At 30.9% G+C, this 18,720-nt stretch overlaps 1 protein-coding gene across 2 annotated transcripts in view; it reads right to left on the bottom strand.

The window, feature by feature from the left end:
* LOC129957556 (histone-lysine N-methyltransferase MECOM-like) overlaps positions 1–18,720 on the bottom strand; it is a 239,593-nt gene that overhangs the window by 40,125 nt on the left and 180,748 nt on the right. For both annotated transcript variants that reach the window (XM_056069918.1, XM_056069928.1), the window contains exon 5: positions 3,525–3,687. In XM_056069918.1, the coding sequence (XP_055925893.1) occupies positions 3,525–3,687 (163 nt within the window). The remainder of the gene's footprint in view (positions 1–3,524; positions 3,688–18,720) is intronic.

The raw sequence follows: 18,720 nt of genomic DNA, 5'->3' as shown, positions 1-18,720 counted from the left end.
ATTAACGATTGAAATGTTCCGCATGAACCCGTATAAACGAAAGTCATACATGTTCCGTTACAGCCGATTTAACTGCAACCCATAATAAATGCATTATAATCTATCCTCAATGGAGGCAGTATCAGGTAGTTCCACTTCTTAAAATCTTAAGCGCGTGTTTATCCCGTTCATTTTTTTTCACCGCTAAAGGAAAAAGAAAAATCATATTTAACGATTCGAGTCAGATGGAGCGAAAGTTGACTGGGTACGTAATTTGGTTAAAAGGACGAGTTTGTTTTTTTCCTTGTCTTCCTTGGTTAGAGATGATTTCACTTTCAAAGGCTGATTTGGGGAGATGAACTCTTTCCATAACAAGCTCGCGATTTTATGCTTGATTTCATGTTTTTATGAATTTGTGGTGAGAGTTTCTAGTCTAATTTGAGGATGAGATGGATATATCGTATAATGGAGACTTTTCCTTTAATATAATCCAAAAAGATTATTCAAATTTTTTCATAAATATAGAGAAATTATAGTAATATTTTATATTCTTATTATATATATAATACATATGCATACTTATAATACATATTTGATATTCTTATTATATTCTGGCTCTGGTAAGTTAGTTTTTTTAAATAATTTGACAATAATGTTGGAATGAATTGATAAAAATGAACTCATAATGAGATAATTATTATATTTCATTATATATAATTTCGATTACAAAATAAACTAGTCAATTTTTTAATTAAGAATATTTTGTGCGAAACAGCAAACACTTATATAAATTTCAATGCGTTTTCATGCATAGTGTACTTTCATCGTAGAAATAATACAAAAAGTGAGAGATATATCCATTACAGTACATTTTGCCGGGTTTCGTGTTGTTTATTAGTGCAGGCGCCATATTTGGCCATATATCGCCAAGCAAATTTATGGCTCGTGGGAATTAAATCCTAAAACATTCATTGCAAAATTAATATTAATAGCAAAATATTGAAAAATTTGGATCGGAGTATTGCGGTTATTTCAGAAATTAACATAAAAAACAAACTTGAATGGATACGATCCTTTCCAAATTACTAAAACACAATAAAGAGTAAAATATTGTGTTGCTCTTTATATTTTCTTTCTAAATTGAATATTTTCTCAAATCCTAAAATTTTCTTTAGTATCACTCAAAATTGATGTTTCAGGAACTAAAATAAATAAAGCATCAGTTTCAAAACTTGAGATTACATCAACTTTAATCCATATCTTTCTTTTAAGCCATTGTAATCGACAGTTTTATCAGTGAGTCCAGTGTCAAAATACAAATATTGAATCATTTAATCGTTTAGATTTTTGATATATTTTTAGTGGCATATTTTCTGGGCATGAAAATTGCCAATTACATGGAGACGAATGACTCAACAAAATATATTCCTGTTATCCAGGTATTTTTAGAAAAAGATACATTCTATTACAAAAACTGTTTTTAATTTTATAAATGACAAGAAAAAATTCCAGTGGTTCCTTTACGTGTATTAAATTGCATTAAATGGAAATCAATTCCAAAATCACTTAGTATATTATATATGAATTCTTTGGAATGAGCAGAATTTACGAGAAATAAAAAACAACATTTAAAAAAAACATGATTTTGTGTTTAATAATGTAATGTTGTTTGTAAATCTTTCAGGTTTTCAGCGGTATGATTCAATATGAGATTATATCAAATGAATAGACGCAATTATTTAAACATAAGAGATACGAATGATTATAATTTATTCTGTCAACAGCTTATATATTTTGATAAATACAATCGCAAAAATCTAATTCAACTATGTAAATTAGTCTATAACATGCTCTTAATTGATTACTCAATGATGCATTTTTTCCCCTAATCCTTTCCAAATGAACCTGCAACTAATTACGTCTCCAAAACCAAAGAAGCACAATACGTCATGCATACTGGCCTTATCACAATGTGATCTACCTTCTACCGTTTTAAGCTGGCGATAATGAAATGGCATTCGGGAAGGCTGCCAAGTCTATCGGAAGCACACTCTAGGGCAGCAGAACTGAATGCAAATCGTCCTCAATAACTACAGAAGGATTAGAAAAAGAGAAAGCGAGGCCAATTATTCCACTTCATGGACCATCGGATATTCATGGGTGGAAGGGAAAAAAAAGAATCAACTTCGAATAGCTATTGCGCGCGGTCGTTTTTATTATGCGTTCATACGATTACGACAGAATCTAACGATGAAGTTAATATGCCATCCTTGGCGCGTGGACTGGGCTTTCTTTTTGTAAATCCTTGGGGATATCCGAGAATTGAAAGAGAAAGGTGAAAAAAGTTAATTTAATTTTACCAAAATGCAATCATTTCTTGGGAATCGGATACGCTTGCAGAAAATGATAAGTTAAGAAGAAATCTGTTTGAAAATCAGTACAACGAAGTCCGGTGTGATTCACTTATTAATTTTATGTTTTATATGTGAGATAACTCATGTTAAACTAAAAAAATCTATCATTAATTAAATGTTATAACCTATTTGTATTTATCCATTTGCAAAAATTAGAAGGCAAACTCATTATGACAAATCAATAAAATAACAAAAGCATTTAGAAATAATAAAAATCTCCTCTGAAAGTTTAAATGACTTTATACAAATATGTTTGTCTTTTTAGGCAATATCCAACTTATTAGTATGATTTCAAATTTGATTTTTCTTGGAATTTTTTAATTAAATATCTTATTTTTAAACAAATAGGTTTAAAACACATCTAGAATTATTCGCGACAAGTAGGCTCAAATTTACGAAATTGAAAATCATTAAAAATCACCCCGCATTATCATGAAAAGATGCCGAATAAATAAGCATGCTTTCATCTCCATTCTCAATTTCAGGCAACTGAGTGGAATTGAATTTTCCCCACTCCGATAACGGAACAAACCCGCTGTGAGAAGATTTTGGCCAAAGCAAGAGACTTCAGTTGAGTTAGGATTCCGTTCTCAGTTTCAGTGTAACTGCCACGACAACAGTCATTCATTTAACATTCCGAATGTCTAAACAGGAAGCGGGTAAATCCTTTGCGATATAGCCAAAAGAAATTTAAAAAATCGGAAATATGGCACGAATACATTTTTAAAAAATTAATATTTTTATAATAATTTAATTTTAAACGCTATGAATCGATATTCTTATTTTATACTAAAATTCGTTGTATAAAACAGACTTTTCCTTTATTTTATCAAATCAATACTATATTAAGAAGAATAACAATGAAACAGTTTCCACCACTGCTACCTAGAGATGTCATTGACAATAATTATTAGAAAAACACCGTGGTAACAATCTTTTAGCAGAATTTTAAATATATTTTTTTACCTGAAAATATACAATGGATAACGTTAATTCATTCTCATTCGTATAAATTGTAGTTCAGATTATACCGTGCTACCACAAATTAAGAATTAGTCGAATACGTTTATACTAAAATAATGGAAGCAAGTTTATAGTGCTTTTTTTCAAACCTATAGAATTTATCCTTACCTGTACTGGTCTGGAAAATCAACGTCACAAGCGTAGCACTTGCGATTCGATTGATCTCTGGTAGAGGAATCTTCCTGATTATGAATTGCTAGAAGATGCGACTGCACTCCCGAACTCTCAGAAATGTCTTCTAAGTGCTCTCTTCTCTCAGAGATGCCCCTTTCTGCAGAAAAAAAAAGGATTTATAGAGGAACTAATCTTTTTAATTATTCAGAATTTAAAAAAAATAATAGTATTGGGCAAATCATATGGTATGAAATATATTCAGTAATATGAATTTCTAAGATTAATTATGAAAAGCTGAATTATTATTATATAACATCTGTAGAAATTTTTTATATAAAATTCTAAACACTATTCCGGAGCATCGTCACCTCTTAATGCTTCAGGCTACGTACATCTTTGTTTTATTTCCAATACCTACTCTTAATTGTATATCAACTATAATGCACCCACAAGATTATATTTAATATCATTCCACTGTGTCGGTACATAAACGCATTTTCTGGAGCAATGAAAAGTACTTTTGCAAGATGTACTTAACAAGATTCAAAAAGAAAAAAAAATGTATGTAAAATAAATATAATAGGAAACATTACTTTTTAATTTTTAAAATTTGCATAAATGGTTTTCTTGCTATAATTAGTACCAGAATTATTAAAATGTTGATTCATTTTTAGTTAAAAATTCTTATTCAATTTTGAAAACCCCTTTCTTAGTGAGTTCTGTACCCAAGAAGTAACTATGCGCCAAATATGGTTGCTCTGTGTCTAAGGATAGGCCTTGTATTGTGCGTTAAGCAATTTTTGTTATCATACCAGTCTCAATTTACAAGTAATGTCCTAGACTATAATTTAATCAGTAAGTAAACACTAATCAAAATTAATAAATATTCAGAAGTTTATAAATTTTGAAATGCGAATCATTAAAAGAATAAATTTATAAATATCTTTTTCATTTTCTGCCACTAGTACCCGGATAGCATCGAAAGCTTGGTCCCCCCCCCGTTTTAAATTGATGGGAGAAAATATTCTTTTCATTTAAAGAAACTGCGAAATTATTAAATGTCTATTTATGGTATTTTAAACAAACAGTTTCGCCTGAATTCTTATAATCGGTTACTCAAAGATTTTTTTTTTCTTTTCTCAAGTAGCAGCTATTACAAAAATATATACCTTAAGAGATCGGATAAAGCGTCATCATACAAATATTAATGGAAATACACTATCAAAAATTTGATACTTATTGTGCTAACTACTGAAAAATCGCAAAATAGGCAACAAAGAATTTGATCAGGGAATCCCAGACTCTTACAATTTTGTAGAATGGTTAGAGCTCAAACTTTCACCTTTCAGTGAATGTTACATCGACTAATCAGTAACCATGATCGTATATCTTAACACCAACAGTTTTTTCGTACCACATCGTCACACTCGGAGGTTCTCTCTCTCTCTCAAAACAATACTTTATCTCTGTCCACAATGCAAACAGAACCGTTACACATCCGATAGGCCGTCGCGGGGGAGTCCGAGAAAGTTACAATGAGTAACGGCGATAGAGTGACACGCGCGTTTTGCTGTCGGCACGCGCCAATGGCCATGAGCCGGTAGCGCAAATGTCTCCTTTCCACTGCCATTAACAGATTGTTATTACCTGTTCTTTGTGCAGCCGGATGATGCTGAAGTGGAATAGAATGGGAAAAAAAGCCCTCCCCCTTCCCCAATCCCCTCGTATTGTTTTTTCTCATCTTACATGGCGTCCGTTGGGTCACTTTCGAAAAAAAAATTAACATATTTTAACATTAAAAAAGTTTTTTTTATTCCATTTTTATTTTTTTTATTTTATTTGTTTATTTTAATTCTATTGTATATAATGTATCATAATCATATACGAAGTACACAAGGGGAAAGTACTACAAACTTTGAAACCTCAACTACTAGAATTGGAAGAATCTCCATATTGGAGACTTTCCTGGCCCGAAAATGGCATTTTAGAATTTTTGCTTGTATGTGAACACAGTCACTCAAAAATTTGATGAGTTACGCAGATTATAATGCATACATTATTCTCATTTTATAACTCTGATAACCTTCTATGGTAAATCTGGCTGCCTATCGTATACATATGGATACGATAAATGACAAACGTAATGATCTGGATAGAAAAAGTGTGCAATATGGCGTCCTCATCAGACTTGCAGACCTATTCCTAATTTTAGGTTAAATTCTTCTGTGAGTAGAATTTTATTTTTATGACTGTATCAACTGAGCAGTTCCATACAAAGAACGTTTATGAAAGGGGAAAAAATGATCGCCTCAAATGTGTAATAAGCTTAAAAAATTACCTCATAATACGCTTTTTTTTTTCAGTTTCATCATTTATGAATAATAATAACATGTCTTGCTACAATTTTCATTTATATCAAAAAGTAATTAATGAATAAAATATTGATTTTTAAAGCAATTGATTTCATATTAGAATTTTGTACACTGTTTCAAATATTAAAGCAATAAACTCAATATTTATTATTCCAAGATTAAAATATAAAGTTCCTTCTTTAATATCTATTCTTTTGTATTTGTCCATCTCTTCTCTGTTTTCCTCTTGTATTGTTTTTAATTTTGTGACGGAGTTTTCTTAATAAAAATACTAACGTTTGTTTATCATAATTCGATGATTAAGAGCTTTTTCAAAATCGGATCACTAGAAAAATAAGGGAATAAACCTATAATGAAAGAGATCTATAAAGCATCACCTCACAAAGAAAATAATACCCCGCCCCCTAAAATCACAACGAATATGAAGTGGTATAATCAGTAATATGTTCACCCTCTCCCTCTTCCCTCGTCCCCATTGACTCCCAGATACACATGTTGCCTCTTTCCGCATCACTTGATCATGAAACGGTAAGCAAGGGAGATGAATGCTCCAACCCCCTCTATCCGGGTTTTTGACTCAGCAACACTTCACCCCCGTTATTGCATACCTGCTAGATTTGGCGACAATTCTTTCAATCATTTCTAGATGATTCCCTGCGTGTTCGAATTTATTTGGCTGTGACTGAGTGCTAAATATAAATTTCGCTCATCAATAAAAATACGCATTTAAAATTTAATAAAGATTTCAGTTTTTACTTTTTTATATAATCATCAAAAAATTGACTCTGAAATTTTGATGAATATGAGTAATTTTGATTTCCCAGGGAACTAACAAAACTACTTTTGAAATTACGTCAATTTATTCGCATGTGTTCGCACATGATGACTCAAATCCGCATTAAATTAAGAGGATTAAATTAACATGTCATTAGAACAAAGTCGTTTATCTGTATTAAATGTTGAAAATAATACTTTAAAGAGAAGAAATATTTTTTCTTAAATATATATTCTATATTTCAATGGTTTTGAATCTGTTAGTGTTAGTTTTCTTATGGCAGTTTATTTACAAATTGTCCCAACTATGAATATTACATTATTCTTTATCTAAGAGCAGATATACAAAAAGGGAAATTTCTAAAATTTATCTAAATTGTATCATTTGGAAACAGAAAAATATTTGTGTGATATCAGCTTGCAAAAAATGCTGCTTATTCTTTTCTAAATCATCCCTCGCAGTTGTTCTAATAAAGAAAATGCTTCATTTTTTTCCCTGCTTCAAGAATGGATAGCGGACTTCTTTATGGATCGCAATATTACGTCAAAAACGGGCAAGGGGTTAATTTGGCGATTATATTAAAGCTCCTTTTCCATTCTATTCATCGCCAAGTTACGAAATAACCAACTCCAGGTGTGCGCAACTGCTGGCGTAAAGGTCAATATTGTGTCTCGGCTTACCTTCAGGTAGCTCGAAAACGATTGTGTCACGCCTGATGAAGACACCTGACCATATTAGCCGCCGCAAACTCCCCATCGGAAATAAGTTTGTCATCACGGGAGCACCCTGAGCTCTCTGCTCATTGGCAGAGCCATAGCAGTTGCCGACTTCCCATTGGATTGCGTGCGCTTCACGAAGTGGGGGCGGCAATGGGAATTTAGGATGGATAGGGCAGATGGTTGGGATGTCTATTTGCTAATATCAGAGTATATTTTTATTGTTACACTCCACCCGTGTGCGGCATTCGTCACCGTTTGCTGATTGCTGTCATCATTCGCCGAACACCAGGTGCTGAGATTCACGAGTGACGTCATTGCGCGGTAAAAGCACTGATTTGAAATAAAGGTGTATTCGATAGAGAATGATTGCGTTTATTGTTGCATATGGATGAGAATGGTATAGTTTGGAGTTTCGTTTGCAAGTTTCATTCTGATGATAAATTTAGGGATTATTGTTGTAGTTATTATTGAATAAATCTGCTCAGATTTACTGTTAAAAAATTGGGCTACGCGAAGAAAGAAGGCATGTTACAGTTGATACATGAAATAAATTCTGGGTATAAAATGGTTCATTGTAACCCTTAGTATAAACAATTCCTTTGAAGAACTCCCGTCATCAATTCACACAAAAGTTAAGAAATGAATTAAAGCCATACATGCACTAATTCTTAAAATGTGAAAAGGAAACATCATAAAAATAAATAAAATCAGAATAGCCACCGAAGGAAGTTTCAAAAATTTATATAACTATAAAAGGATGCTTTAAACTAATGCTATCTCTGTCTATATCACCCATTGAAAAAGGGAGATCACCTAATTTTTGATTAATTATAGGTTCAATATAGATCGAATGAAGTTATTATAAAAATAAAAATAATAAAATAAAATAACAACTAATTTTATTTTGGTAGGATACATGACTCAAAATAAGTTCTAAAAGTAAAATAAAACGAAAAAAAATAATAAAATTCTAAAACTCCATAAATAGTCAATGCAAGCTTTCAGTGCAGAAACCCTCAAAAGATGATTCTCCTTCCGTGGAAAAAAAAAATGAAGAATAACTGTAGTTTGTTTTCAACAATAAATGGATTTCGTCCTCTTTCTTTTTAATTATGTTAGTATTTTAAAAACTTTAATTATGATTGGTAGTCCATTCACTTCGAACTACAAGTGCGATGTAATTTTCAGGTATAGATATTTTTTTCATAGTTCTATAAGACTGAAATCATCTCACAATGAATGAACATAAGCAATCTCCTATTGTCTAATATGCATATAAAAAGGCATTAGGATAAGCAATTATATGCATAAATATAAGTGGAGTAAATTTTATAAATTGACCACAGTTTAAAGAAAACTTTTGACGCCTATTTCCTTATTGCAACAAGCCCGCTGAAACAATCATGAATAAACAGGAGCAATATGCCATCGCTCTGCTTCATTAAAACGGTATTTCAATTCATTACTGGCAGCAGTTTAGAGTAAATTGATAGTTTGAAATCAAGTATGAGGCCAACCGTGCTTAATTTGCAATTTATTTCGATTTCAATTAGGAAACTATCATCGCTTTTCAATATTCAACTGTTTCATACTCCCAAACCAGTCAATCCTGCTCAATCCATTTCCAAAACGATTCTTAAGTGCATAGCAAAGCCACAATGTATTCAGTAGGTAAAGTCCATAATCCTTTTTAAGTATGCTAATCGGCGTCAATTTGCTCAGTCACGGTAGAAATATTTTGACACTGAGATCGCTTATTTTGCGTGCGGTATTAATTCTTTCACAAGATCCTCCTTTTGGCTTTCTACATAGGTCAATGATCGAAAATTCTGTTGCTTAACATCCCTACAGAGTGGCTGTAATCAAAACAACGAATAATGTTTACGGTTTTAGCAAGCTTTCAATTAATCTTCGAATTCATATGCAGTTTTAATCTTCTGATACATAAATTTCCATATTCGTTTTAAAAATACTGAAATGCTGTAAAATTATAGGGGTGAAGCAAGAAAATGCTTAAGGCATTTTTTTTTTCCATTTTCCTTTTATTGTGCATGCCGTTATGATGTGAAATACAGAGGTTTCTATAAAGAAAAAAAATGATATAGCAGATACTTAACCACCAACACCAATCTTGTCTCAAGAAACTGATGTTCGGTCACTGCATTATTTTGATTTAATCATTTCTGAAAACATTATGTTCTTATATCCATTACAAAAGAGATGCCCAGTTTTCAAGAAAATAATATTAAAGATAACAAATTATTTATTTTCTTTATTAATGTTTGTAACTAATTATTTATAATGTTTACATGTCTGTATTTAATTAACGAAATTTGTAATGATCTATATTTATCTGAAACATTAATAGGTTCTTTATTACCTGCAAAATCAAAACAATATGAACATTTATAGTTCAGTTTCAGCTCCAAATACTAATTTCAATCAAGAGTTTCCATATTCCGTTATATGATTTTACATTTTTTTTTTAAATGATATGGTGATTCCTGCGACATCAGTATAAAAAAGTACATTGTGCCGAATTTATTATAAAAGAGCTGCTCTATTATAACGAAATATCAGGCCCATGGCAACAAATTATGCCTATTTCAATTTAAATAGTATTGTAATTTGCAGTAAATATTTGTACGGAAGCCCCGTCAAAGATTTTCATTGTTACCTCAAGTCGGAAGATATCATTAAGGTTGAGATATGTTTCATAGGAATGAAAAGAAATTGTAATTATGTTTAGAAAATCTCTGTTTCTGGACTGAAAATTGTGTAAACACGGAAGATCTGAAATATTTTCTTAATAGGCGAGAAGAAGTAAGAAGTATGCACATCTTTTTTTATTTAAGTAGGTCTATTATCACATAGATGGTTATAGCAAAGAATAAAAATAAAAAAAAATGAAAAATAAGATTTTTGTAGTAAATAATTATTTCCCTGCTTTAATTGTTTTATAATTCAAAGAAGAATTGATAGAAAACTAATTTATTTGATTAGATCTTGTACTAATTGCAAGCAAAGAATATTTGAATTAACATAAGTAAGGAAATTTTGAATGTCTTCAATAAAAAAAGCACGGGTAAAGTAACATACATATTGTATTCTACACCTCATAGAACAGAATTATTTGAACACATTATAAGAGCATGCTCTGATACATATACAGAAAAAAGGAAGTAAAATGAGATGCAACGAAATAATTTTGTTTCTTAAATATTTCGATATAAATAATAATTTAGGACACTAATTTGTGCCTTAATCTGTTATAATATTATTGTTCACAGTAGAATAAATTGCATTTATTTTGATTAAATTGAAGCTCAAAATATAAATTTTGTACTGTCATTGCTTTCTTGAAAGCTCTTTATTTATACAGTAGAAATACAAGAAAAAGTCAGTAAATGAGATGAAATTCAAGTTTTTTCAAAAGTAATATTGTGAAATGTAATCTAAAATTCGAGCAAACATTCAACTAATGAGATGAACTGTGTTTGGAAAATCTGCTGCTTTTAACTTTTTTCCGTACATTTCTGATTAAAAGCTTCTTAAACATTGCCAATTCATCTTAAAGGCATTATTGCAACCGAAATACCACAGTCAAAAATTCGGTTCTCATCGCACATTTATTTTGATATAATATATTAAAGACAGAAACAAAAAAAAAGAGCAACCACAAAAAAAGAAAGTGTTATCTGGCGAGAAAATCTGACAAACATCTCTGAGATCTAAGAGTCGAGATTTTTCTTGCAGATAAAAATCTTCCCGAACTTGATCATCCCTTGGTGAGAAATTATAAAGTGGACATTAAACAATCGTGAATCGTTTCAGCAACCTTTTGATAAGCAAGAATTATGAAGCGAAAATGTAGCGAGATAGTAGCGGGGGCCTCATCAATCTCATTTGAAGAAACATTGAGGCTAAAATGCGAGAAAGGAACGTTCAATTCCAATAATTACATTTTCCAAGTTCTGTAATCACAGCGTGGTAAGTGAGGATTACCCCAGCTTTAAGTGTGATCCTTTGTTTGATGAGTAGCGAACTTGCCTCCTGTGTGGCCAATTTTCACACCTGCTCTTTATAATGACGATCAGGTAAATTGAAATATTTTTTTTTCATGTCTTGACAGAGTAATTCATTGAGTTTCAGCCCGATTCATAAGATCGTCCTTCACGTACTTTTTCTGTGAAGGTCAATCGAACAGATTTTGGTGCCGATGAACCGATCATTATAATATCTGACATTTTTAGTGCACATTTGTCACGCTGATAAGCAGTTTAGGAGATGAACACTTGATGCATTTCAGCTTGTATTAAGTTTTGATTTAAAGTTCAATCAATGACCAAGAGATAATTTCAATTATTCATTATGAGATAAGAAGGCGTTCAGCAGCGTCATGTTATCTAATTTAATTTCTTTCATTTCGTAATCGCTATTCATCAAATAAGAAAAAAAAATGACATAGTTGTGACGTGACAAGATTCTAAACAGCATGCTTGCAGTCTTTATGCAGAATTGTGATTTTTTTTGTTTTTGTCTTTAATAATTGAAAGTTATATTTCTTCTTGAATAATCTCATCACCTATACCCAATATGCAAATATTAAAATAATTTCTACATATCATCTATCTTAAAACTGTAAGTTATGCTTTAATTAAATAAAAATTCACATGATTAATAAATAGAAAGAGCAGAAGAAAAAAAACATTTAATATATAAAATTTCTTTAGAAATAATTAAGAACGTTTTCGCTTCTTAAATGCATTCTCTGCATAAGTAAAATTATTTAATTTAATACATAGATCATTTTAGTTTGAAACATTACAATAAAAATGAAGTAAATATCTTAGTATATCTCATAAGTAAATATCTAATTTTGAATAATTAATGAATTTCTTTCCAAAGTGAACATAAATATCATTTAAATTATATTATTTAAAATCGATTGGTATAATAACTCCTTACTTAATTTGGGGTAGTTAATTTTACTATTACCAAAATGAATAATTAGTAGTTAAAAAATACGACAATGATACATTCTAACATAAAATATTAAAAATAACTCTATGAACAAGAAAATTATGTTTTTTTAATACCATTTAAAAAAAGTATTCTGCATTTTTATATCATTAATAAATACAGCGTACATTTTCGATGTACTAAATTCAAACTATGTTATAACATCTGTGTGGAGTTTTAATGAAAGAGAAATATTATAATATCCATTATCATAACCGGTCTGCTACCTGTAAATGTACAGACCACCAGTCAATATTCCGTAACCTTCTTTTTTTTTCCACACCTGTAATCGGAGACAAGCGTTAACACAATTAGGAGCTCTTTGTTTTGGGTCTCCCTTATCAAAGGTGATGGATGTCTTTCGTTACTATCCTCATTAAAAAGATAAGACGATATTTGATAAGGTTTGTTCACCCCATTCTTACTTCGAAAAATCAAAATTCATTAATTGATTCCATTAACAACATCGGCCTCGTTTTGATTTAGAGACGCAATTGGCTCTGCGATTTAACTTTCACCGTTTCTTTATCTATGCATTACAGTTTTGGTAGTTAATAATGGCATCCTTTTGTGAGAGGTGTTATCGGTCATATGAGGAAGTGTATTGCTGTTAAAAAATCCGGAAGAATAACTGGGATGAGCGTACAGTTTTCGCTCTTGATAACGGTATATATGGTTGCTCATTCTGCTCACGAATTTACGTGTTAACTGCCAAAAGTATGATTGATTAAATACGTTTTTTTATCCAGAAACGCACGGATTTTTGATTCGTATGATGTTTATTAGATTTCCGAAAAAGAATGATCTATGGATAATTTCTCAAATTTATAATTGCTTGTCTGAATTTCTAAGGATGTTGCATTATAGATTTGAAGATTTGCATACGAATTCGATGGAACCAAAATTTCCCAGTTCGTTTTTATCACGTATTCTATCGCGGGTGCTTATTATTGGAATAGGTACTCAATGCTTATTATTGGAATAGGTGTTTGATTTTCCTCCATTTCTAGTGAATTTTGAAGTGATAAATAACACTTAATGAATGAATGAATGCGTTCACTACTACTTTTATATTTTTATCTATATATAGTTCTATATTTCGCGCTATATCTCAATACTTGTTTTCTTATTATTATTTTTTTAGCAGTGGGTTTTTATTTCCTTTAGTTCTGATTTCCATCTCCTCTTCTATTATTTTTCTCTTAAAAGATCCCCCCCCCCTCAGTTTCTTACTGATATCATAGTATTTTTGGGTTACTGAATCACAACATAAAAATTCGAATTTTGTTTCATTTTTAGAATTAATTTACGAAATAAGAATTTTAGAATTTTCTTTTATTTTATTCCTAAATTCAATATCATAAAACTGCAAATGAATGTGAAGTGGCATTATTCCTTCCTAAAAATGCAAAGGTATTGCAATAAAATGAGCAATGCATACTGGGCATTTGATAATCCATGAAAGCTGCTCATGTTTTATAAATCTATAATTTCAAATGCTTTTGAGATGTTAAAGAATTACATTAGATGCTGTAAATATCTTCAGGGTTGGTAACCATTAAATGGCACTGGAAAATGAAATTTCACTCTATAATTTAAAAAAAAATAAGTTTTTTTCGTTTTATATTTAAAAAAATTTTAATGAGGAAATTAGATAAAAGATATTTCATGCAATAATTACACAATCTATAAGTGAAACATATGACATCTTATAACATTTTATAAGCGCTTCAAATAATTATTTTATTTCTATAAATTTTTATGTGAGTAAATTAATTGAAATAAGTTAATAAAATGTCAAATTGGAATCAGAAATGGGTTGCTTATTTCCTTATAAGTTTAATTATTCTGAAATTGTTTTGTTATGTTGAAAGTTGCTTTAAAAGTTTTTATTTTGAAAGTCGCTATTTCTCAAGGGCATATAAATTCCTAGAACGCTTAGAAACGAGCTTTTTTCGAGCTTTTTTAAATAAAAACTTGACGTACACAGAAACACTAATTTTTCTATGTTCTATGTATATTTAAAATAGTCCATTCCTCAGCTTCGCAGACAGAATCAGCATAAAGCTTCCTTGTTCAATCCCCGTTGGAATTTGGACAACATGGGGTTCAATAATCGCTCCACCCAAAATCAACCCAAACCTGCTCCAGAAGAAAACATCCATTTATCATTGTTCACCATTTCATGCGTTTGATGGGCATTCTTTTGCTCTTAATCTCGACCCTTTGTAATTGGAAAATGCCCTTCGACTCTCCCTTTCTTTAGCACCTTGTAATCGGAGATTGTAATTTGCATCGAGATCACTCCTCCAAAGAGTCATTTAACTTCGTAGATTGGGAAGGTAATGGACAGCGTGGAATGAATACAGTAGGAATGATAAATTCATCTGATGGAAATTTCTTTGGGAATGAAATATAAAACAAAGATTTTATGTTGGTAAAGGATGTAGTGAGTATTTTTAGGAATATCATTGTGTTTTGTGATATCATTCAGCTGTAAACAGTAATGTTAATTCCGGTAGTAAGTTTTACACAGCGAACTAGAATTTTTCACAATTTGATTTTTAATAAAATGCAAGCATAATGGTTGAAAATATTTCAAAAATACAATTTTGAGAATTTAAGGGATGAAATATAATTCAATACACAAATATGCAATCCTAGACATTTGTTTTGTTAGGATCCAGTTTTGGTAATTTGAAATCTTAAAGATTGATCTCGGCAATCTTTAATCAAAGATTAATATAAGCAAAAATTAATAATTTCCACTTATTAAAAATAAATTTTAGTAACATTTGCTAACTTCTCATACAACCTTTAGACAATATTTTAATTAATTGATTGTTTTCTCGCCATTTCACTTATGAATTTCTAAAGCCAGTTTCTGATTCATTTAGAAAAAAATTATAGAAAAGTATTGTTCATTTTTATTTAATAAAGATATGGAAGCTTTCGGTTAAATATCCAAACTCTGTGCATCATTTCTGAAAATGAAAAAAAAAAAGATCTTTTACCAAGGATCCTGGCATAATATTTTAAATAATTTTTATATAATGTCAGACTTTCCATGTACCCAAAATGTTTGGAAATGCTTCAGAGTATTAAACATATTCTGCTGCCGATTAAGGCAATAGAGTTTTTTTAAAAATTATTTTCTACTTATTTGCTAAAATTTACACTTCAAATATTCATATTTCAAACAATTTTCTGTCTTTTTCTCTCTCTTTTCTTTCTTTCCTTGATGATGTGGAAGCGAAAATTGAATTCAATTTTAAATATCTAATTTATTACTAATGGCCGAGTTTTATAGTTTATAGGGGCGTCACTTGCGAATTTTATAAAATTATATCATCCTTCAAAATATTTGCAAATGGTTCCATAAAAATTTCCAACAGCATGATTACACATTGTTTGAAGAAGTAATAATTCAAATGCGCTTTTTGTTACTTTTTCAATGGTCCTTCCAGACTATCATCTGAATATCTTTCTAATGGAATAGTGCATTTAGCTTGTTGTTGCAGATTTCTCATTTTGTTGGCATTTCGAAAGCGGTAATAGACAGAACTCACAAGATACAATACGCACTTCGAATTATTGATGTTACATTAGGACCACAAAGGGAACGCCTGTCAATGTTCCCGAAGCCTTGAACAGTTCGAAATATTTCTCCGACTTCTTTCAGAAAATGAAAAACTTCACCTTGCAAAGCGAACAATTGACCCCAATGTTTATTTGATTGTGCTTTTCACCTCGTGGAAGTGCCGGCATTGTCATTCGGATTTCTGGAAGTAATCAGCATTTGCTAAATGAATCTTTCAGCATTTAATGGAGTCTTGAAACACGAGGCAATAAATGAGCCCGAACAAAGCGCTATTTAATTAAACCTGTGCTTGGTACAGTCCAGAAAACGGAATGGAAGTGAGCAAAAAATCATTATAGTGCTACCGCCTTTTTTCCACTTAATTTACTATTCCGCTTTTAAGCTTCCGATTGTTTCAGCTCGAAAGTTCCTTGCATCTGCTTATGTCAAGAAACAAGTGTGTTCTTGAAAGTTTTTATAGAGGCAGGCTTGCACGTAACTAATGAGCTGCGGTATTTTGTTTTGGTATTTTTTGAGTTACTATAATTTGAAAAATGTTTTCAAGAACAAATAGCATTGCAAAAATACCATACTCTTTCTGAATATGCAAACATTTAATCAGCTAGCTTAATATAGAGTTTTCAATGTCAGTATCATGTATAAATTCCGAGAAAAGTGGAAGACAACTGCAGTCCTTGAAAATAAAATTTTGATTGTAACAATAGGACTCAAAGATGTGAAGGACTGTCAGTTTAAAAAAACAACAATTTAGCAAGTTTTATAATATTTTCTTTTAATTTTTTCTAAATTAGGCATCAATTAATCATTCCCTATTGCATATCAGTGTCTTTTTATGCTTTATTATCTATAGCTCTTATAGTTATCAAATATTCTAAATTTGCTAAACCTATATTGCAAACAAAGGAAAAGTATCAATAATTTTTGGAAGCTAATCAATAGGTTAGACTATAAATATCAATATAGTTTTATTATATTGGATATTATTTCTGACATATGATGTAAAATATGATGTTTATGACATATGATGTTTCTTTAGATTAAGAAATAGCCAGTTTTGATTGTTAAATATTTGTGACTTTTTTTTTAAAAGGAATGCCCTTAATTTACCCTCAAGTTATGTGACTGCTCCTGATGCTTCTCACATAATTTTAAATTAAAATATAAATTAAATAAATGCACTCACTGCTGATTTCTATAAAACAAAGTTCGTTATTAAATATCAAGAGCTTCACTTTCAAAGTACTTTTAATTTAAAAGTGTTTGCAAAATCTTATTGGAAATTTCAACATATAATAAAGGGAAGCAGTTAATTTTTTTAAACAAATGAAAACCTTTCTACTTTCTGAAAATATTTTCGTTATATAGCGTGTTTTGATTTAACTTTATAAGATATTTTGAAAAACAAATTGTGATTGTATATTTTTACCCTTCCAGAGAGCGAGACCAAAATTCGACATAGATCGGCGATTTTGGTACCGAGACAATATATAACCGATTTCATTGATATTGCTTGCAGCAATTTTGATTTATTGCATTCAGATATACATGAATAAATAGATCGTTAAACAACCAACCCGTTGACAGATTTCTTCCAGATTTGATGTAAATTTATTGCTTTAATGATAAAAATCAAAATTTAATTTATCTACTTTTTAGCCTTTTTAAATTATTGTTCCCATATAAAAACAAATAAACAGATAAACTTCTCATTAACAGACCGACAAAGTTTGATGGAAATTCTTCTTTAGGGCTGTATGCCATAATCACTCTGCCAGGAATTCGTTTTATAGCGAAACATAGGATCCATCCGTTCCAGCTATAACTGACACCTGAATGTCATATCCGGCTCCTCCGTTAGTCCCTCGGGCCATCCTCTCGGATAAAGGGTTGGATCGAGATATTGAAAGCAGGTTGAATCATTGACGGATTGTCGATTGCGATCCAGTTTGGACCACTTTCCCTTTGCTCCAAATAGAGTGTCAATGGACTGAAGTAGGAGAATCGGTTACATGCATCTTCGTGTCATCGGCCCCACCCTAGCTCGACTCACGGATTAAGTGTGAAGATTGTTCCACAGATAACTACTTTTGCTTTTTACTTCCTTTTATTTTTTTCTGTTTTGGGTAGCAACACTCTTCTTGTTTTCAAGGACGTTGACATGGATGGTACTCACTACCTGCTTCCTTGAACTTTTCTTTCTTTTCTTTCTTTTCTTCATCTTCTCCCGTTCAGTGGGTTCGTTTTCTTTTTTTCGGTTCTTCTTTTTTTTTTCCCCCTAATGCTTTAGATGGCCAGATGGAGGTATTGGATGGCATCAAAATCCATTGTAGGAGAATGCACAGTAATTTGTGCGATAGATTAGTTCAGACCGAAAAACTGGCACTTCCAAAGCAGGTCAGCTACAATGAAAGTCTGTAAAAACTTAATGTGAGTAGCCATTAGCTATTTTAAACAGGATTCTTGAAAATGTGTATAACACTCCTTAAATATCCATTACATAAGAAATTATTAATATGTAACAAAATTTCACAAATTTTCCCATTATTAGAAATATTGGAATTGAATATGGGTATATTGGAATTATCAAATATTGGAACTGATTGTAATGGCTTATCGATTATTTGTTGGCATCAGTAACTCACTCAGTGTATCAAATAGCATTTTGGGCAAAATATATTTCATTGATCTCTATTCGTCGATA

This window comes from Argiope bruennichi, chromosome 2 (genome assembly GCF_947563725.1).
Source record: "Argiope bruennichi chromosome 2, qqArgBrue1.1, whole genome shotgun sequence".
Lineage (NCBI taxonomy): Eukaryota > Metazoa > Arthropoda > Arachnida > Araneae > Araneidae > Argiope > Argiope bruennichi.
This window is presented reverse-complemented; position numbering and strand designations above follow the sequence as displayed.